Source organism: Copadichromis virginalis, linkage group LG11 (assembly GCF_057382275.1).
Source record: "Copadichromis virginalis isolate Kocher_CV1m ecotype Utaka linkage group LG11, C_Virginalis_male_GT1.1, whole genome shotgun sequence".
NCBI lineage: Eukaryota > Metazoa > Chordata > Actinopteri > Cichliformes > Cichlidae > Copadichromis > Copadichromis virginalis.
Genome location: NC_140628.1, coordinates 28,023,905 through 28,051,722, shown reverse-complemented (window position 1 = coordinate 28,051,722; position 27,818 = coordinate 28,023,905). Strand labels below are relative to the sequence as shown.

The 27,818-nt window shown below is 40.5% G+C and overlaps 1 protein-coding gene across 4 annotated transcripts in view; it reads left to right on the top strand.

Moving 5' to 3' along the window:
• Window positions 1–26,616, top strand: part of cadm4 (cell adhesion molecule 4) — a 251,887-nt gene extending 225,271 nt beyond the window's left edge. For 2 of the 4 annotated variants that reach the window (XM_085471839.1, XM_085471838.1), the window contains exons 5-9: window positions 1,295–1,385; window positions 6,076–6,248; window positions 17,595–17,711; window positions 23,328–23,456; window positions 24,656–26,616. In XM_085471839.1, the coding sequence (XP_085327965.1) occupies window positions 1,295–1,385; window positions 6,076–6,248; window positions 17,595–17,711; window positions 23,328–23,456; window positions 24,656–24,765 (620 nt within the window). In that variant the 3' untranslated portion in view covers window positions 24,766–26,616. Of the gene's footprint in view, window positions 1–1,294; window positions 1,386–6,075; window positions 6,249–17,594; window positions 17,712–23,327; window positions 23,457–24,427; window positions 24,507–24,655 lie in introns of all 4 variants that reach the window. The other 2 variants (XM_085471840.1, XM_085471841.1) reach the window with 2 other exon arrangements.
• The last annotated feature ends 1,202 nt before the right edge of the window (window positions 26,617–27,818 follow it).

Sequence of the window (27,818 nt, the reverse complement as noted above, 5' to 3'; positions counted from 1 at the left end):
CTTTTTCATGGAAGTCACGTCAAGCAGCGCAGAGCAGATGAGGAGGGCAGGAAGTTAGACATGGGGACGGCATAGAGAATCTGGTCAGTTTTCAGAATATAAGAACCCATGCAGACTAAACGCTCCATTTCTGAAATGCTACTGGTGCACCTTGAAGTCTTGTGATAATGGAGCAAAAGTGTGTCAGAGGCAAGACATCAAAGACATTGTTGTTGTTCCCTTTTCCTGACCCCTGAAATACATGTGGTACACATGTATTTCAGGGGTCAGGAAAAGGGAACAACAACATAACAAAGTCTGTGGGGAAAACGCACAAGCTATACACACCAGGGAAAAGGCTAATAAGACAGGTGACAAGACACAGAAAATACTACACAGGGACAGAACAAAACAAAAAACATGTTCCAGCACAGAAATCGTGGCACATTTTTATTTTATTTTTTTTTATTAGTTTTTTTAGAAAAACAAAGATTGTGCAAAGTTCATTTTGTTTAGTTTTTTCATGTGGATCCCTATTTCCTTCCATACTGGAATTGTCTTGTGGGCAGCAATTGATAAAAGGCATTATTATAGCAGATAAACTGTGATGAGAATACAAGATAAAAGTGCATACAGTGTGGTCTCTCTTCTCCCCCAATATTAATCTGATGAATTTCAGCAGTCAACCATATTCAGTAACTCCATTAGTTCTATCTTCACTGTTCCTGACAGCTTGATGTGATTGCTTGATCCAACAATATATCATTTTGAATAGTCAAACATTTCCCAGGCATATGTAAATATTTATAGATGTGGATGATTCATATTTGGCAAATATGTTTACATCGGCCTTGTGAGTTCAATTAATTTGCCACTTCTATATTAATGTTTGTTGATAGATCAGACTGGTGAGCTATCAACAAACATTAACATCTCTGCCTGGATGCTCCTCCAGCCAGAAAACTGGCAATAATGACCAACCGCGGGTGTGGATTTGGCTCCTGATTGTTCTGTTACTGAAGCAAGTGCACTACAGCAGCTGCTGGAGCGGTGGGCTGCTTATGATAACAGGTGTCTAAACCATAGGATTGTCGCACGGTTGCCTTGGAAACAGATGTCAAAGACAATTTTCCTTCCATGTTCTAACTTTTCCCTTTCTGTTACCTGTCTTTTGTTTCGGATTCTTTTTTTCTTTCTTGATTTTTTTTCCTGTTCCTGTCTGATTCTTGCATCATTCGGATCGAGAAATGTTTTTTCTGTTTTTTTCTCTGAAATGCTTACTCATGTCACCCTCCTCCTTTCTGCTTTTCTACAGTTGCACCTACAGTTCGAATTGTTCCTCCTGCTGGCATTTTGCGAGAGGGCGACTCGCTCACCCTCACCTGCTCTGTCACTGGGAATCCTCTGTAAGTCTATTTGTATATGTATGTGTGGTAAACAGCTTGGCATTGGTGCGCTTTACATTAAGAATGTGCTGCTTTTGTCTTGCTTTCCACATTATTTACCAGGACACATTACGAAGATAACACATTCATGACAAATGAATTTAGCTTTACTTTTCACAAGATATGTAAAAGTTCTGTTTGCCATCTGGTTTCAGGCGCTACTTGTGAAAGTGTTGCAGGCTGTCATAAGAGAGAGATTTTTCCATAATTTTTAAAATGAATTCCAGATGAAGTAATCATAAATTATAAATTGTTTGCCTCGACAAAGCAAAGGGTTTTGACAAATTAGTTTAAGGGTACGCAAACATCGTTTGACTGACAAGGGCGTGCAGGAGTTTGCAGAGTTCAGTATCAATCCTTACAAATAGAAAATTTAGCAAAATTGAATCGTGTCTAACACAGTTTTGTGGAATTGTTTTGAGCTGCTGCTACAAGAATGACATTTCATTTCTAATATTGCTAAAGATTTGTAAGGCTTGACTCTCTGCCAATCTGTTAGCAGAACTCTGTTTTACACATTTACCCAGACCATTAATTATAGATCATAATTAAATCCCACCAGCTAAATATAGAACGAGCTGGAATTGAATAACAAGAAACCCTAAAGAACTGCAAAAGTGCTGAAGTTACTGCGACCCAGTAACACTAGAGTTAAATGTATTTGTTTGTTTACTGGTTTTCTTTTAATATGTTTCAAAGAACAAAAATATGTGAAAAAATCTATCAGAGTAAACTTAAATTTTGATTTGTTGAAGGTTCAGAGAAAGTGTTAGCTGTCAACAATGTCAACAATGAAGTGATAAGGGGTGCTACCAAAACCTTTTTGCCATTTATGGGCTATAGAGGTAAATTGGGTGCAGTAGGTGATCTGTGACTATCCAACAGAGAGCGTCTCTGAAATATATTACTGTTTATTTTCCAAGTAATTACTATCCACTTTCGTTTAAAGAAAAATCTCCTTCTTAATTGCTATTGTGGAAACATCCTTGAATAACTTCTTGTGGAGCTTTTCACAACAGAAAACAGGTTTTCCTGGGCAGCTCCTAAATGTGTGAGTATAAAGCAATTATCACAGAAGGGAGAACATGTGTGCTTAACCAACATTACTGGTTCTAAAGGAAGAAGAAAATCAGCGAGACCTTGGGCACTCTTAACCAGAAAGCTACAACAGATTCATTGTTTTTGTCTAATACTTTTTTCACATTCGTCTCTTTCTATATAATTTCTCACTGTGATCCTTCATTTCCAGGATTCTACTTCAGAAACTGAGTGCAATTATCAAGTACTTTTAATTTCAGCCATCTTTTTTGTGTCTGTGAAATTACTATATTGCATAGACTTATCTTTGTATTTGTTGTACGTTCTTGGTACTGTGCTCAGAAATCTAAATATCAATACTTATTATTGAAAATATTGGGAAATGGACTTGAAATATGAGCTGTAAGCCATATTTATCTTCTATTACACGTGTAAATGTACAATATTAAACCACGTAATATATTTCTTGTTATGTAAGGACACGTGAACGTAGCAGTGTTCTTCTGACTTTGATGAAAAGCAGAAGAGTGGTTTCACCCGACATTTACCGTTTGACAGATGGATAAAAACCTGATCCATATTTTATTGCATGAAGGACAAAGAGAAGAGGCGCTTTAGACTGTGTCTGATAGGATATTGGAAGTGTGTAAGGGGATACAAAAAAATTCTGTCTAAATGTGGACATGGTATGCACTGTGTGTGAGGTTACCCAAACCCAATCAGCAGTCAACAATTTTAAGATCCGACCTTGAAATGAAGCCTTTTTCTAGAGTGTTGGCAGCCCTTTGGGCACTTTCTAGAAGGGTATTGGGGCCTAAGCTCTTAAACCCTCCCCTAGATTGTCTGTCTGTCTGTGGGCATTGGGTCCGCTAAAGCTCCCTAGTAAAGCCCATTGCAGCTAAAGTGTGTGCATGTGTGTTTTTGTGTGTGTCAGTGTGATGAATTTAGTGAAATCCCACAGTTAGGACTGGCTGAGAAGTGTATTGGCTATAGCCCCACTAAAGCTTTGTAACGGCTGGTTGGGGACACTGTGTATGCGTGTGTGTATGTGACAGTGAGGGATGGGACTTCAGGCAGCACTGGACTATGACCCTCATCTCATGCTGGACTGCACACCCATAGACACACACACAGTCACACACACATTACAGTACCCTTGTCACCCTCGCGCTTGCTCCCTGGCCCTGTTAACTGCCTGTTAAGCATTAATTACTAATTATATGTCACTTCCTTGTGGCGAAGGGTACACTCACTGTCTGTCTGTTACTAGGCGGGGAGATTAAGGCAGACAATGTCTTTTCATTTAGCTTGATAGCCTGATTATTTGTGTGTTATCTTTGTAAGGGATTACTCAGAGTAAGAGTGCAAGTTTGCTGTTGCAAGAGAGGAAAAACTGGAGATTTTGTTTTAAAACATCAGTGTGGAAAGGGAGAAACTGTGTATATGCATCTATGCTGAACCAAGAAGGTGGTTTAATTAGACTTCCTGAGGGATTAGATCCCAGATGAGTCAGGATTGTAATCTGGCCAGGGTGGCAAGAGCCATGAAACCCTGCCAGACACACACACACACAAAGATTTGGGGGTCTGTAATCCTTGTACCTCCCATCTGCTCTGCCTTCCCAGCCTCGTGACCAATGCATTTTGTCTGCCTGCTTCTGCACTTCAACTCCTACTACACATTTTTTCCCTCACTCTACCTGTAATACATTCTTCTTGTTTTCTTTCCTACTCTTAACACCTGACAACCCTTTACTCTGTCATCTGCCCCCTTGTCACTCTTACCCAGTTCTTTCAAGCACTCGCTGCCCTCTAACCACATATCTCATGATTATTTATCGGGATGCATCCCTCGCTTGCCACGATTTCTCCTCCAAGACCCTTCTTTCATTCTCTTGTCAACCTCACCCTATGGGCTTCTTTACCCTCCGTCTTCACCTCTTTTTTTTATCATGCCACCACTTCTGGTAGTGCCAAAGTCAATCTGATACTGACTTCCTTTGCTTCTAAAATTATTTAGCTCTTCAGGCTTTATTAAATATCTTTCAGACTATCCGTATTGTATCCATTGCATTGTTATGCGAGGTACTTGCTGACAGTGTTAAGCAATGTCCTTGGAAATATTTGATTCAATAACCCATATTTTTATCCCGTGAATTTAATAACAGCATGACTACAATGATTATTAAAGAAGTTATAAATTACATTACTTATTAACTAACTACCATTTCTGTCAAAAGTGCCTCTGAGCTGATCTAAATCTTGAGCAGCCTTATATCCTGTCTTCTTTATTTGACAAGCATAGAAGCATAAAGTAATTATACAATAAAGTTATTTTTATTTGGACAAACAACAAGTTACATGTTAGAGATACAGTGGCCACTAACAGCTAACTAAGGCCAGTCTTTTACCTCGTTCTTCTACTATCAAGGTAAAACCTAAGGGTTAGTCGTCTCTTCAGAAAACATGAACTAAAGTGTGTGATTACTGCATGTAAGCTTATCTTGAGATATCTTTTTTCCACAAGACATCTCTTTTTTCAAACAATACAGCTTGCTTTGTCATTTTGAAACCACATACCAGCAGAGATGCAGAGCAATGATCAGGGAATGCAGGTAGAATGTTTCTGAACTGATAAAAGACATGCAGCTACTCAAAACGTGTATGTCACGGGGACAGCAAGTAGACAAGCCGAGGTCTCGTTCTCCCCAGCCACCTCGTCCAGTTCATCAGGGGAAACACAGGGGCATTCACAGGCTAGAGTGTCCTGGGTCTACCCTAGGGTCTTGAAACACCCCACCTAGGAGGCCCCAGGAGGCATCCTAGTAAGATCACTGAACCACCTCAGCTGGTTCCTTTCAATGTGGAGGAGAGAGGTCTACCCTCAGCCCCCCTCAAATGACTAACCTCCTCATGACATCTCTAAGGCAGAACCCAAACCTCATTCAATGGAAGCTCATTTCTTCCACACATATCTGCAATATCATGCTTTTGGTCACAATACAGAGCTTGTGGCCATAGGTGAGGGTAGATTGAGAGCTTCACTTTAGCACTCAGGTCTCCACCAAACTCCAATCATGATAGCAAATACCACTGCTTGTTGTAGGTATAATAACAAACTGCAAAAATTAGACATCTAAAGCTAAAACCTATAATATTTAAGTTAGAAGATTCCAGCATTCTGGTCAGTTAGGGCATTTGTAGTACATGTATGAATTTCCTTTGGGCAGTCCAGTTTCCTGGGCCAGAGACATGTATGTCAGGTTAATTGGTGACTCTTAAATGTCCATATATGTGAAGATGCTAAGGAATCAGGGTTCCGCCCTCTCCTTAAACTATCAACAGTCTTTGACAGCACTGATTATGTCATTTTACTGACAGATTATGGAACTGGGTGGTACCTGTAGCACGGCTCTCAAATGGTTCTCATCAAACGTATCTAACTAGCACTTCAGAACTGCATGTCCTCAACAGGACCACTCATGTGGGTCCCCCGGGGCTCAGTGCTTGGTCCAATTCTGTTTTCTTTATATATGTTAGCCCTGGGTCATCTCCTACCATTGCTATCGCAGTTGACTTTTGATAACTGATTGAAGGTTTCATATTTCTTACAGGCCCAGAAACACTCAGTGGTCCAAGATTAATGACACCTTACCTGAGAGGGCAGAGATTTCTGGCACTACTCTTCAGATTTCCCGTCTTAGCCAATCACACAACGGGACATACCTGTGCCAGGCCCAGAACGACTATGGTCGTGCTGCTGATCATTACACGCTGTTGGTATATGGTGAGTAAAGATCACTAACAGTGAATTTGCTGTCCATTTTCTTAGTTTTAAGACAAGTGCTTGCAAAGTTTGCTCCAGTGGTTCTTTTTATGTCCCTTAAGTTTTAGTACCTGAGGCTGTAGTTAACGGTCCTGAATAATTTTATGTTCAGTGGTTGCTTTGTTAAGCTTCTTATTTCTTTTCTTATTCTTTGATAATATTTTAGAGAAGTCTTTTAAATTGTATTGATTCTTTTATCTTCCCTGAGTATTTGGAGTCTGGCTATACTGTCAGTGGGTAACAGACCCACTACAGCATGATGCTTGTCTCATTTTTCTTTCAGCTTTATTTGTTTTTTTGATTCGGACACAGCAGGAAACCTTTGCTAAGCCTGCTGTGCAATTGATTTCACAGTGCTATTGATTCCACGAGGAGACTAGCATGCACAGATACTAGTCACCAACATTATTATTCTGGCTATCGCTTGTAAAGAAGCAGCTTATTATCTCCACTGTGACCCAATCTTCTCCTCAAGGAATTCAAAATAACTTATCTTCAAGTGCAATAGCTAAAGATACAAGATATTTTGACAACTAATGAATTTCACAGTGCGTAATGACACGGACAAGACAAGGACAGAAGTTGAAACACAGTGTGCAGTGAAAAACCTGTTGGAATTCTTTTCTTGTTGCATGAACAGAGGTTTTAGAGGGGAGGAAGATGCTGGTAAAATGGCTTTGTTATCACGATCTGCAAATAAATTCACTGGTGCTACATTCCCAAAGTGTATGTAGTAACCTGTTCTAGTAAGCAAGCTCACAATACCCGTCTATAGTCTTACAATGGCCCCCAGTAGATTTTAGACTTTGTTTTAAGCACTAAATGGAGAAGATCCAGATTGTTTATCTCAGCTGCTTCTCTAACACACTGCTGAGATGTATACTACTAGGAAGTTCAACAAAGCCAGGCTGGCTTAACAAAACCCCAAATCGCAGTTGGAGCTGGTATCACAACAGCGCGATGGGCATTTCACGCGTCACAAGAGTCCACTTCCACACAACGTGATCTTTGAGAATGCCTCCTACTCCAGTTGAGATACAGTGGGGCAAAAAAGTATTTAGTCAGCCACCGATTGTGCAAGTTCCCCCACTTAAAATGATGACAGAGCTCAGTAATTTGCACCAGAGGTACACTTCAACTGTGAGAGACAGAATGTGAAAAAAAAATCCATGAATTCACATGGTAGGATTTGTAAAGAATTTATACGTAAATTAGGGTGGAAAATAAGTATTTGGTCACCTCAAACAAGGAAGATCTCTGGCTCTCACAGACCTGTAACGTCTTCTGTAAGAAGCTTTTCTGTCCCCCACTCGTTACCTGTATGAATGGCACCTGTTTGAACTCATCATCTGTATAAAAGATACCTGTCCACAGCCTCAAACAGTCAGACTCCAAACTCTGCCATGGCCAAGACCAAAGAGCTTTCGAAGGACACCAGGAAAAGTATTGTAGACCTGCACCAGACTGGGAAGAGTGAATCTACAATAGGCAAGCAGCTTGGTGTGAAAAAATCAACTGTGGGAGCAATCATCAGAAAATGGAAGACATACAAGACCACTGATAATCTCCCACGATCTGGGGCTCCACGCAAGATCTCATCCCGTGGGGTCACAATGATCATGAGAACGGTGAGCAAAGATCCCAGAACCACACGGGGGGGACCTGGTGAATGACCTGCAGAGAGCTGGGACCAAAGTAACAAAGGTCACCATCAGTAACACACTACAACGGCAGGGAATCAAATCCCGCAGTGCCAGACGTGTTCCGCTGCTGAAGCCAGTGCATGTCCAGGTCCGTCTGAAGTTTGCCAGAGAGCACATGGATGATACAGCAGAGGATTGGGAGAATGTCATGTGGTCAGATGAAACCAAAGTAGAACTTTTTGGTATAAACTCAACTCGTCGTGTTTGGAGGAAGAAGAATACTGAGTTGCATCCCAAGAACACCATACCTACTGTGAAGCATGGGGGTGGAAACATCATGCTATGGGGCTGTTTTTCTGCCAAGGGGACAGGACGACTGATCCGTGTTAAGGACAGAATGAATGGGGCCATGTATCGTGAGATTTCGAGCCAAAACCTCCTTCCATCAGTGAGAACTTTGAAGATGAAACGAGGCTGGGTCTTCCAACATGACAATGATCCAAAACACAGCGCCCGGGCAACAAAGGAGTGGCTCCGTAAGAAGCATTTGAAAGTCCTGGAGTGGCCTAGCCAGTCTCCAGACCTCAACCCCATAGAAAATCTGTGGCGGGAGTTGAAAGTCCGTGTTGCTCGGCGACAGCCCCAAAACATCACTGCTCTCGAGAAGATCTGCATGGAGGAATGGGCCAAAATACCAGCTACTGTGTGTGCAAACCTGGTAAAGACCTATAGTAAACGTTTGACCTCTGTTATTGCCAACAAAGGTTATGTTACAAAGTATTGAGTTGTATTTTTGTTATTGACCAAATACTTATTTTCCACCCTGATTTACGAATAAATTCTTTACAAATCCTACCATGTGAATTCATGGATTTTTTTTTCACATTCTGTCTCTCACAGTTGAAGTGTACCTCTGGTGCAAATTACTGACCTCTGTCATCATTTTAGGTGGGGGAACTTGCACAATCGGTGGCTGACTAAATACTTTTTTGCCCCACTGTATTATAAGGTGATGATGATAAAACAGTGATATAAATCTATAAACAATATAAAAAAATCTAACAGTCAATCGCAACACTGTCACAAATAAAACAAGAGATTAATGCTGCAGAAAAATCAATAAGCTTGGAATTAAGTGCGCAGAGTGAAAGAACAAAGAGCAAGTTAATTATTTTATCGCCACGTGTGCTTTCAATGTTGCTGTCTGTTTCTAACGTGACAGCCACGCTTTAGAGCTCAAGAAAATATAAACTGGATGCAATAAAATATTAAAGGTTACCATTCCACAGCCTAATAATGGAGATGTGGAAATTGCTTTGGTTTATCGACAGATCAAAGTGGAATTCATTCTATTGATGTGTTTTCTGTGTTCTGGTAGCTGCAGTTTCATCAGTGTAAAACAGACTTAACAGTACATTAGAATCAAGTATACAAACATTTATACATTTATTCATACCAACTGAATATATGCACATTCGAGCGACAAAGCGATGCGGCACCTGGGTTGCTGTAACTTTACAGCAGGGCTTCATGTATGATGTTAGTAAGGCGTGGCTTAAGAACTTGCACATATGAAAAAAAGGGAGAATCTATGTTGCACTTAAAACATGCTGTATATATAAGAATCAGTGTGAAAACGTCTCTTTTCACAGATTTTAAACCCAAACTCTGATTTTAAACTCAACACAGCTCACTTACCAGTTAGCGCTGTTAGCATTCTGTGATTGCAGGTTCAGAGTTTCTTAGCTATTGCACACAAGACTGAAGACTGTGGAGTGCGATGTGACCCCTGTGTCCAAAGCAAATGTCTCCCAAGTGAGACAAATGAAGAGACTTTGACTTTGATAAGCCTACATACTACATACTAAAACCATGAAATTAAGATGTTATATTTTTTTTAAACTGGAACTCTTTTAAAAAATCAGCTAAAGACTTATTTGTTTATGTAGCGTTTCTGTTTTATTCGATCTTATTGATAATGCCTGCTTTAATTATCAGCTTTTGTTTCTTCTGTTTTATTCTGTGTTTTTGTTGCTCTTTACTATATTTAAAACTTCTGTTATTTTTTGTGATTATTTCTAGTTTTTATGTAATTCTATTTTGTTTTACAGCACTTTGTAACTCTGTCTCTGAAAAGTAATTTATAAAAAACATATTTGTTACTAATCCACTTACTTGCTATGCTAGTCCTTATTTTCAGTAATAAGGACTGTGCGTGTGCGTGTGTGTGTGTGTATGTATGTGTGTATGTATATATATATATATATACATATATCACATTACACTGTTAGATGTTCAGCACGGCCAAATTTCCAGATAATGAGGTAAGCATAAGTCCAATTAATCCCTTTGAGCTGAAACCTCAGGCATCAGATTGCTCTAAATGTTTGGTTTCAGCTACTTGTGGCTCTGTATCATATCAGTGAGAGCTGATATCCTTATTAGGGTCATTTGTAACCACAGCTCTGAGCGTAAGCACATCACTTTCCTACCTCTGTTTGTGAGGGGCAGCTGATCAAATGAAAGGGTGACTTGAAGGGAGGGTGGCGAAGAGGAATTAAAACAGCTTCACCAAGGCTCAAAATAAATAAGCATTTTTTTTTTACATGTGTAAATGTTGCTAGCAGAGTTCAATCATACAACTGTGGAAATGAACACAGCAGTTATCCCTTATTAATAAAAGGCGATGCTAGCGATGCCGCTTGCAACATCACATGAATATCTCGCACCACTTCTTTTCAGGAAATATGACAAATTGGCTAAACTTTCTCTCTGGCTTAGAAGTACATTTGAAAAGAATATGTTTAAAGTTGTGTGATCCAAGAGAGTAAGAACTCTGTAAAACTTGCAATCAAATAAGGACAAAACAAGATTTGTGAAATTTTAACAAGACTGCAGCAGTAGGGCTGAATTGTAAAGCAAGCTCGTCATTAGCGGCTTATATGGATTCATATCCAATGCATTTGTGGTTTGACCTAATTACGTGCACACCACTGTCACTCAGTAGGTTTGCCCTTTTGATCTAACCCCCCACTCCCCCACTGGCAGCTCCTGTCATGTCATTCTAGCACCTGGTTTGAAGATCAGAAGCAGTGGGAAGAATGAAGGGGGCTGAGACATCATATCTTATGTAACATTCTTAGGTTGCTTTTAGTTAGCGCACCCTCGTCTATCTATCTTTCTCACTGTTGCACTAGCCATCGCTTTCTTTTCCACACCGAGTGCACTTTTGTACAATAATCAGATGACACACGTAATGGCAGCTTTCCACAGACATCACGGGTGGCAACACTGGCAAGATGAAAGATGACATCACCACCAGCTCTCCTTTCTCTCGCACTTATTCTTTCTTTCGTTCTCTCTGTTTCTCTATTCAAAAAGGTTAGACATGTCGAGCTTTGATGTGTGTTGCCACCACTGTAGAAAATGTTCTGTCTTTTTCCACTTCACCATTTCCTTAGCAGTCGTCTCCATTTATTTTCCTCTGTGGCATTTTTTCCTCAAATTTCATCATTTATCTTCTTTATTTAATGTCGTTGCTCTGTGCTGCTTGTTAATTTGACATATCGCTCTTTTTTTTCTTATCCTTTCGTTTTGTGAATAAAATGATACTTTCAGATCAAGGAATCTGGCCTCAATAAAAATCCATAAAAGACAGGAAATCCTCATAAACAACATAAGCCTAGCTTCAGCTCCTTTGTGCTGCACCATAGATTTTCAGCAATCAGCTTCTTAAGTCCTCTCGGTGTGCCCCGTATCAGTGGTAGGTTGCTGTACTTCAAAAAAAAAAAAAAATGTAGTCACCCACTGGGCAGATTGTTTTAAACCTTATCTCAAAGAGCTCAGAGTTGTTGATGCAACCATCATATTAATCTGTAGGCAACTGAAAGTCGCACTTGATTTTCCCGAATGTCACAACTAATAATCCAGCTAATATGGTGAAAATTATTTCTTGAGAAATGTCAAACGTATCCATTGAATTCAAGCTCTAATGTTTTCGGTAATATGTGTGTCTTTGTAAATGCCGCAGAACTTAAATGCACGCTTTACTATACATTTGTATTGATGTAAATAAACCACCAAGGATGATTTAACATAGTGCTGGTGACATGCTAGCTTCTGAAAACTAAATGAAAGTCGCCAATTAATAATAAAAATGATGGGATTTAATGCTATAAAACACAAGATGAATCATAACTCCAACATTTTACGCAGCATGTGCTTTCTTTCATTCCAGCACCCACATTGTTTAAGTAGGTGTCATCATCTGTTTCTTTCATTCAAATAATGATTAACTTATTTTGTAGCGAGGATCTTCACTTCTTCCCAAAGCATTATGCAGATCAAAAGAAATGCAGTTTTACTGGTGTATTGATGTAGTCGCATGCTTTACCTTTTCAATCACAAAAAAGATGGCTGAAATTAAAAAAAGGTTATTTTCTTTTTTCTGTTTGAAACACTCTTGTTATTCACCTTTTCCCATTATACCTTGCTGTATTCCGTTCCTCAATGTCATTTTTTCCTTGTGCTTTCAACTGTTCTCACCTTTTTAGCACCTTCTGTCCACTTCCTTTTCCTGTCCCTGCTCTTCAAACACCATCACTATTTCTCACTTGGCCACCGGTCTGCCCCTTATTCTGGGTTCAGCTGCAGTTCAGTCTCTTTACCAAAGAAGGCCTTGCTCTCTGAGAAGGCGACACGGAGCAAACTGGGTGTAAAGTAGTGAGAAGTTGGATTGGGGGAACGGGGGTAGGGGGGTGTGATGGAGAAATGAATAGGGGGAGATGAAGGACGATGGAGGTTGAATGCAGGTTAACATTCAGTACCACGGCTTGTCAAATACACGAAATGTCAGTTTAGCTGGCTCCCAGCCTTCCCACAGGGAATCCCTGGGTGCACTGGAGGAGGAAGTGCAGGCAAAGAGGGGATGATGGAAGATGTGTGTTATAAGGTATGAGTCAGCAGAAATGAAACCATTCTGTTACAGGTGCAAAGAAACTTGTTCATCTCTATGTCTCATTTTGTGTCAACCGTCCCTCTGCGAGAATTACCTGCCATCAGGGTCTGCAGCCTGAGCTCAAACTCAGGCAAAAGGGGCTTCAGATTTGTCGCAGGTGCTTTAAGTGCTGTCACTTTACAAAGAGAGGCAGGTTTAATGCTAGCCAAGGAGAATCGTGAGTGAGAGGTGGGAAACTCTCCAAGGGCCTTGGTTGTGCAAAGACATGATGCATTGAAGCTGAGTTTTATTGGACGAGTCACACATTCCTACCGCATATTACTCTGTGTGTGTGTTATTGAATTTTTATTCCTGTATACATGCATGTTTATGATTTAAGAGCGAGGTTTCTCAGAGTGCCCGGGGACCAATCAGAGGGCTAGGTAGCATTATATGGGCTGCACATTCATTCCTCCACAGTTTATGGCTATTTTCACACATGGTCTTCATCTCTGACCTTATATAGATATTACCCAAAATAGGTGTGAGCACAGATGTACTAAATCACAGTTCATGTGAGTCCACAGTGATCAAGGAAGCACCTTACCCAAGACAAACTGAGTATTTCAAGTATTAGAGCTAATGTTGCTTGTGGGTGCTTTTAACTCTTTTATTCTAGTGTTCATAACACACAAACACGTTTCTGTCTTCCTAATAGGACAGAGGGTGCTGGTTTGAAAGCTAGAAACCAGCACAAAAACGATTTACTGAAATTAAATGAAGAAATTAATCACCAACATAAACCACTATCCTCTAAACAGACACATTAAAACGTTAACTACCCGTGTGTGATGTCTGCATTTTTCTGTTATGGCTCTTAATTCATGCTGATTTCCTTAATTGACACACTTTAAGAAGCCTTGATTTAGAGAGAGTGAGATATTTCCTGTTGCTGTGCATGTAGGTGTGTGAACAAATTAAAACAATGAAATTAACTTTCTGCAGCATTCAGGAGGCCACTATCCGGTTGTTCAGTCTGACGTCACTAGCCGTGTCTGGGTCTAAACTCCGCTGCAGGTCCATATATCAAACGATCACTATGGCATTACTGAGAGTTGAAAAACTGTCTAAAGTCTTTCATCTTTAATAAAATGATCAGCGTTCTGCTCTATCAGGTGTAAAAATTGAGTTTAACATCCAGGCATCCATGAAAACGGAATTTATGACATTTAACGGAGTTAGAAGTTAGCAGGAAGTTAGCTCGCTAGCTTCTATCTAAATACAATATAGCATGTCCTGACTGCGGGGTTTTGGAAACAAATTAAAACGTACAGCTCTGTTATCACTTCCAGCATAAATGAAGACAGAAAACTAAACAGCAGTGACGTTTGCAGGGTTACTGAAGTTTGGCTAGCTGGTATATAATGATGTGCTACGTGACTGCTAGCGACACAGCTATGTTAGCATAATATAAACAAGCTAACTTTTTTTCCACTCGATAAAAGTTACCGTGAGTGTTGTCGGTGGTCAGGAACAAATGTAATCGCATGGCAGGATGCTGTAAAAGGACCAAACTTCAGCCAGGAGAACAACTGAGATAATCCATCCACAATACGAGGTTAGTCATTCATATACTGCTGCATGGGCTGGGCTGTAGTTACATCCTAAGGTTTTAAAAACTGAGCTTAAATAAATGATTAGTGGTAATAAAAGCCGAGGGAGGTCAACAGGGATCACCGACTGTTTTAGGAGCTTTTTGAGATCAAATAGAAGAAAATACATAACATTAAACATGTTAACAACACAAAAGCCATATTAAACGCAGACTACTTTAGACCCGGAAGTAGGATTCGTCGCGTCATCACTGAACAACCGGATAGATGTAAATGTGAGAAATTTCGAAAGAATGAGAAAGCAAAGGCACACGCACACAAACACACAGTCTCGGAGCGAGTATCTGTAAAATCCTAAAAGGATGTGGCCTCTGTTGGGTGTTTCATCTCTGTGCCACCATTGTTAAGTAGAAATTGGATTTTTTTTTTTTATGTGTATGCGCAAAGATGCATGAGCATGCGAGTGCCTGTGACGGGGAGGAGAATGTTGTTGATTGTCTGGTGAAAGCCCAAAGGGCTTCCTTATGTAATTGAACTTAGTTGCTGCACTCAGATGAATCGCCAAGCCAATAAAACCTATTAGAATTGAATTGCATGAGAGAGTGTGCAAGATGGAGAGAGAGAGAAATGTCTCTCTCCATCTTGGGGAAATAAGTATTATAGTTTTCATATACTTAACACATGTGCATGCACGTGTATGCATGTGAGGGTGCTCGTTTCTGTGAAATACAGAAAGAAGCGAACAGTGGGAAGAATGCAAACTGGAAACTGATTTACAGAAAGTTGCATGGAAAGCAAAGCAAGGGACAAAAAGATGAAAGGGTGGGTACACGGTGAGATAGAGAAGGATATTAGGTGACCAGGGATTAGTCTGTCTCCTCGACTGTTGTAATGAGCCGTCAGGGTAATTGGAATGAAAAAAAAAAACAGACCTCCACTTAATGAAGAGAGACTTTCAAAAAAAATAGAATGAGAAGGAAAGTGTAAAAAGGTTAGAGGCAGGGGGCCGAAGAAGCTAGACTGAGATAAAGCCGAGTCGTTTTAGTTTTAAAAAAGAAAAGCTTCAGTGCTATTTTCTTTCACTTGTGACAATGCACCTGACATCCAAGTAAATTTTCTATGAGTTTTCAGGTAATCAGTGTCGACCTTTATGGTCACAGTAGTGGACCTTTGACCAATGTCTAAGCACTCAGTGCGCTAAAAGATAACTGGCTAGACAAGCAGTGCTTTGGGCTAAGCCCTTAAAATAAAGAACACTGAACATGAAAGAATAACAGGGCTCATCCAAAATGGTGGTACCGTATCCTCAGGCGCACTACTGTGAGAATGAGATACGAGGAGAAACGTCATTATCGCAAGTGCCGCCTCATCCATCCCTCGAAATAACATGGGCTGTGTGCCTGATTGGCAGGCGTATAGTGTTAATGAATAACAATATGATGTGGGGGAAAAAGGACGCTATCAGCCAAGAGAACGACAGCTGTATGGCATTCTCCTTAATTAAGTTGAAGAGAGGCAGTGAGGGAACGCAGTCACAGAGGAATGAAACCAGAGAGCCAGCTGAGGCAGCCAAATGAAGGGAAGTGGAGAAGTGGACAAAATGGGTTGGGGAGCGAGGGTGAGGGAAAAAAAGAGTTTTGTTGATAAAGAAAGAAGAAAAGATGAGTGAGACTGAAAAAAATAAGAAAAAAGTTTAAAATAGTGAGCGGGGAACATTTATTTTTTCATGATAGTCAAAAGAAATTAATCAGCGACCAGTTAATTGGTGCAGTGACCTCAGCAATTAATCTTCCGCTCTTAGGCTCAAATGAAATCTACATGCATCCACACACACACATACAAAAGCATATAACATACAGCAACTCATACACTAAAGAGAGATTTAAGTAAATTCTATTTTCTATCAAATTCGATTTGTTCCACTCTCCATTTTACTTTATTTTTCCCGCAGATAACTCTTCATCTTTTGCACAAAATACATTATGCATCATGTAAGTCACGAACACAAGAGAACACCAAGGCTAGTCTTGAAGAAAGGGAAAAAAGGCAGTAGTGGGGGAGGTATTGTGCTGACATAAGAGGAGTGCAAAAAGAGATTGATGATCTCAGGGCCGGTGGGAGAAAGAGAGAAGAGACAGAGGAATACTTACCAATAAATTACTCCTGAACAGAAAGGGCAGCGTGTGTGCATGTGTGTGTGCAATTAGGCATTTGTGTATAAGGACATGTACACTGAGTATGCGTGTTTTCATGCACAAGTGCATTTTCCTCTATTACAAAATAACTTCAGTGTGTGTGTGTGTGTGTGTGTGTGTGTGTGTGTGTGTGTGTGTGTGTGTGTGTGTGTGTGTGTGTGTGTGCCCTACACTGAGCACATAGACTTCCTTGCATGTTGCAGTTTTATATAAATTGTCTGATGAAGTGGCGTATTATTCATTCTGAAAGTGCTGATGCACACACACTCACGCCACCATCTCCCTTTTAGTTCTTGTCAGCCATTATTTTTATCTTTAACAGCAGTGAACTTGTCTTTTTCTACCTCTCTACCTACCATTGTGTCTTAGCCATTGATTTGGAGAATGTGTCAAGATCCAAGCTATTGTTCAGCATTGAATGAGACAGTCCCTGCATGGCACTGTTCTATTGGGAATGCATCTGTCACAGACAATGTCTCTGTCTCTCCTGCCATTGTACCATAGAAAATGTGTCAGTGATAGAGAATGTGTTCCTATATATTCCAATTGCTTCACAGATGAATGCCAGTCTGCCAGGTGTAATTCTCATCAGCTGCCACTTTAAAGCATGTTTTTCACATCGTGAGCATCTTTAACCTCCTTAGCTGGTATATAACCTGCCAAAGAACATTGGTAATGTGTTTGTTTATCACTTTTCATGGGTCAGAATATATTTCTTCTTGAAATCTGCATACATTTTGGGGGAAAATGATTACTAATGTTGATATTTTAGTGTTTGAAACAACTGCAGCCACAGAAACGAAAGAAGCATGTGTCATGTTTTACATCCAGTACTAACTTTACTACAAAACACCTTTTAAAATGTCCCTCTGTGTTGTATTTGTATGTCTGTGTTTATCCCATTCCCTGTCTGCCTGTAGATAATGTGTCTGTCACTACCATGGTCCCTTCCACTCCTACTCCTACCACCCCACCAATCACCTCCCATTCTACCACCCCAACCCTCCTACCACCCACCTTGGCCCTGGATCCAGAAGGTAACACACATGCATATCTTTCTTTTCTGGCTTTGCTGCACCCCAATGGGAAAACAGATAACTATGACCTGCAAGGAAGAGATCACATCTGGGTTAGCCTAATTCTTTTCTCCAAAATGACTATACTTAAGTTTAGGGGTTTTTTTTCTAGCTTACCTTTTAAAATTTATTATGGATTTACTACAGAAAATTTTTTGTATTTTTAAACATGGAGCCAAAGAACAGTATAATTAGTAGACTATAATCCCTTTGAGCAGTTGTCCACATCAAAGTAGCAGTACTTGTTGTTGCCACTGAAAGCCTCATGCTTTCTATACATTCTATCTCTTTCATTGTGGCCATTACTAAGGTGTTCAAGTGGATTGTCATTTAATTGCAGGATTTCAGCCCTATTCATTGTCCCTCCACATTTCCCATAGCACTGTGATGCAGTGCTACATGGATTACACTGAAGACTTTTCACAGTTACGGGTTACCATTCTTTTTGTCCCATAATTTAAGCTAAACTGCCAAAAAAAAAAAAAAAAAAAAAAATATATATATATATATATATATATATACACACACACACACACATTATAAATATATATAAAATGTATTCACAAATGTAGATAGAAGACAGAGTGCCTAATCTCTCTTGGGTTTCTCCCTAGTCGTTCTTGTGACCCAGCTCTTGCAGGTCATAGTCGCTGCATCTCTCGCCCTGTCATTTCCTTCTCTCCAATGGTGTCCTCCACCGCCCTACCTATACTCCACCTCCCTCCACTCACACATGCAGTCGCACACACTGTACTGCTGCAACCTTCCTTTGCCCTGCATCCACATGAGCGACCCGCCTGCAGACGCTTGGGTATGCACCATGCGCAACCATCTATTCTCTCTTCTCTCATCACTAGCTCTTTGATGCTCCCCCTGACACGCGCTCATTGCCCAGTCAGCATTTTTACACGTGTGTGTGTGTGTGTGTGTGTGTGTGTGTGTGTGTGTGTGTGTGTGTGTGTGTGTGTGTGTGTGTGTGTGTGTGTGTGTGTGTGTGTGTGTGTGTGTGTGGCCTAAGCAGGATTCCATGGTGCTGTTTTTTTTACCGTTAATGAATCTGCATTAACAGTTAGCAACACACCTAGTTTTAAGCTGACTAATGTTAGCCTATGGCAGGATCAGAAGGTGCTACACAAACCTTTATCTGCTTATACACACACAGACTCACAAATGTACATCAAAAGAGAGAAGGAGAGCATGAAAGTAGAAAAGATCAGGGATCCAGGTGTTTGTAATCATATTTGCTCAGATGAGTGTTACGCTGCAGCTATAAGCATGGTTGCTGTGTGCATATTTATAACTGCACACTCTCATTCAGTACGCCGTATCTTTTTTCGTCTACAGAATCTAATTATCTCATTCACTCACAAAAGCACATGCTCACTGTTTTCGTCCTGCTTTCCACACCTTCAGCTCCTCTCTGTCTGCTCTCTGTTTTTTTTTAAAAGGAAAGATGAAGCAAAGAGAACAGGAGCATTCTTCTTGTTCTGCTGTTGCCTCTGTCACTATCCGTGACAGGTAGAGGTTGTTCACCTGCTGGGCATGTGTGGAGATGTCATAAAGGGTCTTAAGAAAGTTTCTATTTGGACAGTTTTGTGGATGTTTATTCAATGTGGTGTATCATAAGGACTCCTTAGGGAAACAACTATTTTTTTTAGTCAGTCATTTCCTGTGGTGCTTTGGGCCACTGAGGATTAACAACATATTTTTGGAGATAAAGACAGATCTCTTGAGTATACCTGTTTTTTCTTTTGTTTTGCTTTTCTTTGGCTCCTAAGAAATATTCCTTATTCTCACTGTGTGTCCTCAAATAACTAATATTCATTTAAGTAATAAATATAGATGCAAGTCTTTTGTCATCCACAAAACCAGAAAAGTGATGCAAGTTGCTCAGTAAGACATTTGTCCAAGAGATGCATGTAGAGAAAGGATTTTTTTTAAGTCATTGATCCTCAGTTTTCTCCTTTCTCTTCTTTTCTTTCACCTCTCCCACAAGTCTCTCTTCTTCTGCTGATATCTATCTGTTAGCACTGTATTAATGATTCATGTTTTAATTCCGCTCTATCAAGGTTCAAGAGCTGCATCAATAACTCTGTGTCCTTGCATTCTATTGGCTTTACCAGCTCTTACACTGACTCAGCCCATCAAAAGGCTTTTGTTATCGCCCGCAACTCAGACACAAGTCCAGACTCAAAGACATATGTTTTATTAATTTTTTCACAACAACAAAGAACGAGACAACACAGACAAAGCAAGACAGAGATGCATGGGCTTCATCTGCAACACTTATGAGTTATATTTTATACATGCTAGTAATACCATGTCAAAGAGCAGACAAAAACTATTTCTGTGATTCATTTGCAATATGCCACTAAAAGCATCAACAGGATTAAAAGAAGTTGCATTTGGAGTCCAGTGGATGGTGTAATGGTATGTTGTGGTAATATGACACAAGTACATATTTATGAACTAAAAAAGTCTTATACCACTAAATAGAGTATACCCATGAGAGGATATTCATCATAGACATAAATCCATACATTCACTGGTGATTTTGTTAGGTACACCTGTCCAACTCCTTGTTTTAGCATCTAATCAGACAATCACACAGCAGTAGCACAATTAATTTAGGCATTCTAGACATGATCTAGACAACCTGCTGAATGAAAGAGAGCATGAAAATGGAGAAGAAAGGTGATTTGAGTGACTTTGATCATGGTTGGTGGTGCCAAATAGGCTGGTCTGAGTATTTCAGAAACCACCGACTGGGATTTTCACACACAATCATCTCTAGGGTTCACAGAGAATCATCCAAAAAAGAGAAAATATCTTTCTGAGAAAATGCCTTATTGGTGCCAGAGGTCAAAGGAGAATGGCCAGAGTGCATCAAGAGGACAGGAACTCAATAGTAACCCAAATAACTACCTGTTACAACGAAGGTGTGCAGAAGAGCGTCTCTGAATGCACAACACATACAACCTTTAAGCAGATGGGCTAAAGCAGAAGAAGTGGTTCCCACTGGGTGTAATTCCTACCAGCTACAATTTGGCATGTCTGATGAGTCTCGATTTCTGCTGCGACAGAATGTGGTGTAAGCATGGATCCAACCTGTCTCGTATCAGTGGCTCAGTCTCCTGGTGTAGTGGTTTAATGGAGTGTGGAATATTTCTTTAAAACAACTTGGGCCCAGTAGTACCAAATGAACATGTTTAAACACCAAAGCCTATCTGAGTATTGTTGCTGACCAACTCCATCCCTTTATGACCACTGTGTCACCACCTTCTGATGTTTCTGATGCATCCAGCAGTACACCATACCATGTCACAAAGCTCAAATCATCTCCCTAAGTCCACTGTACTCAAACGGCCTGCCCAGTCACGGGATCTTAATCCAATAGATCATAACCCAAAATATCTATGGAACGTTTTTAGCACCCAGTTGAATCTATGCCATAAGAATTAAAGACAGTTCTTAAAGAAAACCAATTCAACCAAGTACTAGCAAGGTGTACCTAACAAAGTGTTGGGTGTATCAATGTATGTACTAAAAATGGAAAAATGAAAGAGTAAGTGGTTATTAACTTTGACATGAATATGCATAGGTTCCTTAACATATGACATCTACATACAAACAAAAAGTACCTTGCCTGTGTGTGTGTGTGTGTGTGTGTGTGGGGGGGGGGGGGGTCAGAGTGTGACCCCATTAATGACTTCCCTAAACCTGCTGGTCTGGAAGTCCAACAGTTCATCTAAACAAAAGGCACTTAGCCTAAAACAGATATAGCCACGTTTATCCTACCATAAAACAATAAAACAAGGTACGACCTCTTCCCATGCTCCCAGGATGTAGGTGTGCATTCCAATGCACACCAAGCCTTTGCAGCCTGCTAAAGATCACACATCCTATCACTACACAATTGATTATACACCTCTAAGCATATATGGTTAAATATTTCTAAGCATAAATGACAATCAACAATACAAAACCTAACACACTCCTAGCTTATTTTGCTTTATTATGTTCTGTAAAAATGCAACAGCACATAGGTTCATTAGTGCTCAAAACTAAAAAATGTTTCTTTGTGCCAATGTGGGAGTCAGGGGGCCTTTTCTCCATCCAGTGAAGAACAATTCACATCCTTGCAAGAAGCACACATTTAAAGTTAGCTCTCTGGTGGATAATTAGAGCTGTCCTGTAAATTCAGGAGAAACAAGGCTGATTCCAATTATCTTAATTCTCTCTATCTCTGCATCTGTGCATGTAAATACCTGAGTGTCTTTTTTTGTTGTTGTTTTGCCAGGATGTACTACTGAAATTGTATAAAGACACACATAAACACAATCATTTCCTTTGGGTTTAGCTAAATGATCTGCAACAGGTGCAACTAACAATAAAGCTTTTGACTTTTGAGTAATCTTAATTTTGACAAACTGCTTAAAGGGCAGCACGGTGGCACGGTGGTTAGCACTGTTGCCGCACAGCAAGAAGTTCCTGAGTTCAATTCCAAGATCAGGCCGGGGTCTTTCTGTGTGGAGTTTGCATGTTCTCCCCGTGTCTGCGTGGGTTCCCTCCGGGTACTCCGGCTTCCTCCCACCGTCCAAAGACATGCAGCTTGTGGGGATAGGTTAATTGGATAACCCAAATTGTCACTAGGTGTGAATGTGCAAATGAATGTGAGTGCGAATGGTTGTTTGTCCCTGTGTGTTAGCCTTGCGACAGACTGGCGACCTGTCCAGGGTGTACCCCGCCTCTCGCCCTATGACAGCTGGGATAGGCGACCCTGAAAAGGATAAGCGGAAGCGAATGGATGGATGCTTAAAGGGGAGCATGACATCTCAGAGCACTAATCGTGTGTGTGTGTGTGTGTGAGAGAGAGAGAGAGTGTGTGTGACTTAACAAATTCTTCTATTTTCATTTTCTGTCATTTGACTGTTTGATTGATTGACCGATCAGATATCAAATGACAAATCTTTTCAATACTAACATGCACTTCTTTCATCATTTCTCATTTTAGCCGTCATTATTTCTTACCACAACTGCAACTTTATACTGCAAATTTTCACATAATTTGTCTTTTTCCAGGTTTTGAGCTCACTTAACTGATTTTGCGGTGAAATGTTTGGTTTCATTTCTGACGACTGCACTGCTTGAGGTGTAAACACAGTTTCCCTCATTCAAAATGCATTGTACTCTTGACAGGTTCCTGAATGGAGTGGTTTTGCAGTGGCTGACATAGGCTACTTATTCCTTTATTCAGCCTCCTCATTTCTTCACCCTTTTCTCACTCATTTTGACTGTCTGGCATTCTGTGGAGTGAGTGGGGGGGTTATGAAAGGTGATAATGCAAGTTCGGCTGAAGATATCGACTTCGCTTTTCTCGTGTCTTGCTCCCTCTTCCAAGCTGATGGAATGTGCTGCCTTTCTTTCTCTTTTATCTCGCCTGCTTTCATTTTTGATCCATTTCTCTCTTTTTTTCCCCTCAGTTTCTTTGCCAGCACTTTTCTTTTCCTTTTTCTCAACATTTCCCTTTATGCAGTCTACCCACACACACTATTTGTCTTTCTTGCTCTTCCTCAGATCCTGGTGCAGTGGTGGAGACTCACAGTGCAGTACCCTATGCAGTGATAGGTGGTGTTCTGGCGCTGCTGGTTTTCACTGTCATCTGTGTCCTCATTGTCACCATCTGGTGCTCTGTCCGACAGAAAGGTAATCCACAGACACACTCAAATTCACATATCAGGTGACACAAAAGTTACTCTCACAAGCATACCTCCCATTTTTGGGAATCGGGGTATTTTATCAAATTTCCACAGGCATGTTTTCTCATTTCTCAACTTTCTGACTTAACGCGCTGTGAAAATATTATTGGATTCTAGTTACACTCAGAGTCTGTGAAACTCTGTGTAAAATTGTCAGCAGAAAGCATGCAGGACAGGATGCTCCTCTCCAGCCAGGCACTGTCTGTGATAAACAACCTTGGAAGAGAAAAGGTTGGGTGGGAAATGTAGGTGTGGTCCCCAGTGTTTTATGACTACATGTTAGTGTATCAAGGCTCATCTATTAAAGCAGAGTCGCCGCGTTCCCTATCTTTTTAAGTGCCCTCTGTTGGCAGCCACGTACTATGCACTAAAGCTGCCAAGAAATGATCTAGGAATAGTGCAGCAGGCTGCGACCAGGGTAACTTACCCTATGGCTAGACACACCGTCAGTCAACAGTCAGTATGGCTTGACCGCCAATCAGCATGAAGACAGGACCATTACAACCAATCAGTGTTGAGACAGGGTATTAGGGCTTTGTCTTGGTCCCTTGTGACTGTCAACATGCCAGTCAACCTCTGTGGTGCAACGAATAAGGATGTCAGTCACCCGTGGAGTGAAGGGACACTCCAGCATGAAGATGACTTGAGTGGTTCTTGCTCTCTACAAGTTGTACTACACAGATTCATTAATCATACAGACCTGAGGGGTGGTAAAATGAGTTTAATGGGTTTTCTGAGTGACGCAAACGTGCCATTGTTCTCTTGCACCTAACTTTCCCTCCACCCTTTTCTGCCAATCTCTCTTCCCTCCCTGTCTTTTATTCTCTATTATCTTCTATTATCCTCCCTCTATTACCTCCTCTCCTTGTGACTCTTCTATTCACGCATCCATTCGCCAACTCTGATTTCTGCTGGTAGGCTCATACCGTACACGAGAGCCAATTCTTGCCTGGTATTGACCTAACAATCAGTTAACTAATGAATTAATCAGTCAAAGGTATGCTACGGAGTAATATTAGCACTGACTGGTTTGATTTTGCTGCATGGCACTACAATGATCATGACGCTTTGCCGCCTAACCTTCCCCCTACAATCTCCCTCTTGTCCTCTCTCTCTCTGTCCCCTGCTCTCTTTCTGTTCACTCAGGTTCCTATCTTACCCATGAGGCCAGTGGGTTGGATGAACATGGTGAAGTGCAAGAGGCCTTCCTCAATGGGAACGACGCCAGCCAGGGCAAGAAGGAGTACCTACTGTAGCCCTTCTCCTTCCCTATTCCCTTTTCTTCTGACCTCATACCCTTTCCCCCTTCCTGTCCTTGTGTCCCACCTTATATACAGTATACACACACACGCACGCACACACACACAAACACAAAATACAATGCGCCATAAGAGGCAGCCTTCTGAAAACGACTGTATACAGATACCGCACACAGCCAATCCATCCTGTTCCAGTCCACTCCATATACATCCTGTAAACAGACATAAACTAGGAGACAGACTGAGAAAAGAGAGCCTCTAGACCCACCAGCCATTAACGACTGTGCCATATACTGTAAGCTGGAGAAACTGGGGAAAATATAGGGAGTGAGAAAGGGAGAGAGGGTGAGGCCACAGAGTTAGGTGAATGTAGACAAAAGCGAAATGATGCCATAATTATTTTGATTGAGAGGGAAACGGGGAGCACAAAGAAAACCGGCACTCTGCCTGTGCAGCCGCCAAAGTGGAAAGGGAATTAGAGGCAGATGACTGCTATAATTCCCCGCCTGGAGAATAGAAGAATCCATTTCACAAAGCTCAATTTTTTAACTGACGGAGACAGTGGGAGCACTGTGTGAGAAGGGAGAGAGGACAAAGGGGAGAGAGAGAGAGTTGACCAGGAGCTTCTGAGTGCTTGATGCTTGAAAATGGATTTTTTTTTTTTTAATTGCCAAACCATCTTGGCTACACAGCTTAGCTAATATATAATTCCCTAACAAAACTAAACTGAGTCCCAGGAAGTATCCATACTTTATGAACAAACTAACTGTCCTGTTTTGCTATCCTTGTTGGGTGGCCTGCCAATTTGTAAAAAGAAAAAAAAAAGAAGCATCTTTTAGTGTTATTTTTCCCCTCTCACTGCGACAGTGGAGGAAATGTGGTCCTCTTTTAATTTGCTTTGCGTTCACCTGTTACAATCCTCTCCCCTTACTCGTATATCTCTCGTTGTCTCTGTATGTCTCTCCCTCTATCACTTCTTCTTTGTTGGCTCCTAATAATGAAAGGATTAGTATTGGGCTGCGTTCCTGAGAAAGAAGAAAGGAATATGACTTGCTAAGGCATTAAAGAAAAGTATAATTATTTTAGAATGTCATTAAGAGGATAAAAAGGTTTAAAACTCTTAATAAGAGGGCCAAGAAGAATCAGAGTGAAAGGACTGAACGAGAGAGTAAAATAGAAGGCTTTTTTCCCTGAATGCTCAAACACATATGCAGATACATGCACACATTCATACGTACAGTAAAACACGTTGACAGTATACATATCTCTGAATTCCTTGTTTGTATAAAAAAGAACTTCGACATAAATTAAATTAAACTTTTAAGAAATAAGAAAACAGTTTACTACTGAAACGCATTATGAGCAACTATACTAACACAGAATACTAGCCTATAGAGGTGCAAAGCCGAACAAACTACTGTCCAGTGATCTTTAAAGAAAATGAAGAAAAGAATAAAAAAAAAACATTTGTCTTTATGAGAAACCAGAGGTCTTATTGATTTTCTATTAATTATTATTATTATTTGAACAATTATGATTGTTGTTACTGTTATTATTATTGCCGTTGTTATTATTATACTTGTAAATGTTAAAGAAATGTACACTTCCCATGGTTTGTTTTGGTTCTACTGTAGAGAAATTGCTGTCATTTTTCACTCTTTTCCTCTTATCTTTCCTCTCTTTCCCAGTCTTTCTCTCTCTTTGTCTCCTGTGCCTAGTTGTCTCTTCTCCTGTCTTTCACTCTTGTTGATTTTACCGTCCATGTGTCATTGTTGATATATAGCTAACTATTTCTTTATAGGGGAAAGATACAAAGCACGACAAAATAAAAAAAGAATCCAAAAATAACCTCGGGTATCAGACTGTTTTTTTTTTTTCTTTTTGGGAGAGGCTGGGGGCGAAGGGTGTTTACTGCATAATTAGCTGGTACTGATTTTGAAATCCTGTGAATGCAGAACAGGAGATGTAGCATATGATTAGATCAATGGGGAATAGTGGCGTTATAGGTGGGAAGATAAAGATGAAGGCAGCGGAGCCGGTTAAAACTGGCAGCTCTTTCAGAATAAACAAAACAGATGCTTGTGTGGCAGTGCTAATGAATCATGAGAGCAGATAGCAGGCAAGAAAAGGTGACAGGAGGGTTGATTCAGACTCTGCCATTAACTTTCACGCAATCAATACCCGATTCTGTCGGGAAGCACTCAACATGTCCATCTGTGTGCAGGGCTAGATTTGAAAGCTGCTGGAGGTCGCAGGGTGATAGATCGATGTGTTTTCTTCTATCGATGGCAAAGCTCCTTGGTCGCCTGTCATAAAGACAGATTGTCAAACGGCAATCAAAGTAATGGACTTGCCAGGCGCTACCAGCATGAGTTGACACTCTGGCCAGCAAACAATTCAGTCGAAACTAGACATATCTTGAGTTTATGATGACGCAACAGTACCACTGGAAGCGCTTGCTATCAAACTCACTGTGGTCGATGAGTAATAAAACTGAGAATATTGCCCCTTTTTTATGTCTTAAAAAACAGAAGTGTGTGTCCTTCAAACAAAGGTTTCATCTGTTTGTTTTCCTGTGGGATACACAGCACTCAGTCTGGTTGTCTTTGTTGGTTGTTTGATGCTGATATTTCTGCTCGTCCTCACAGAGGGGAGAAAGAAAAAATAAAACTCTACAAAAAGTAAACTTTTTAGTTCACAGTTGTGTTTGTGTTCCCCTATAGAGTCCTCATAATCACACGGAAATTCACAGCATTGACTGTTGGCTGGGTAGGCTTTCTGGGAAACTAGGCTGGACATACTTATAACACAATTCATATGGTATTTCTGAAAGCAATACGACCACCACTGTGATCGTGGAGGGTGATTATCAAATCGAAAAACATAAAAATCGAAAAAGTGGAAAGTAACAAGCCATCAGTTCTTAATCCACTTCTATTTATGGCACGCAGTGAATGTACCAAAATATGGCTAATAATATGACAGGAAAAAGTATGAATAACTCATATAGCTTTTCTCTGACGTTGGTTTCACAAATTAATCCCCTGGAA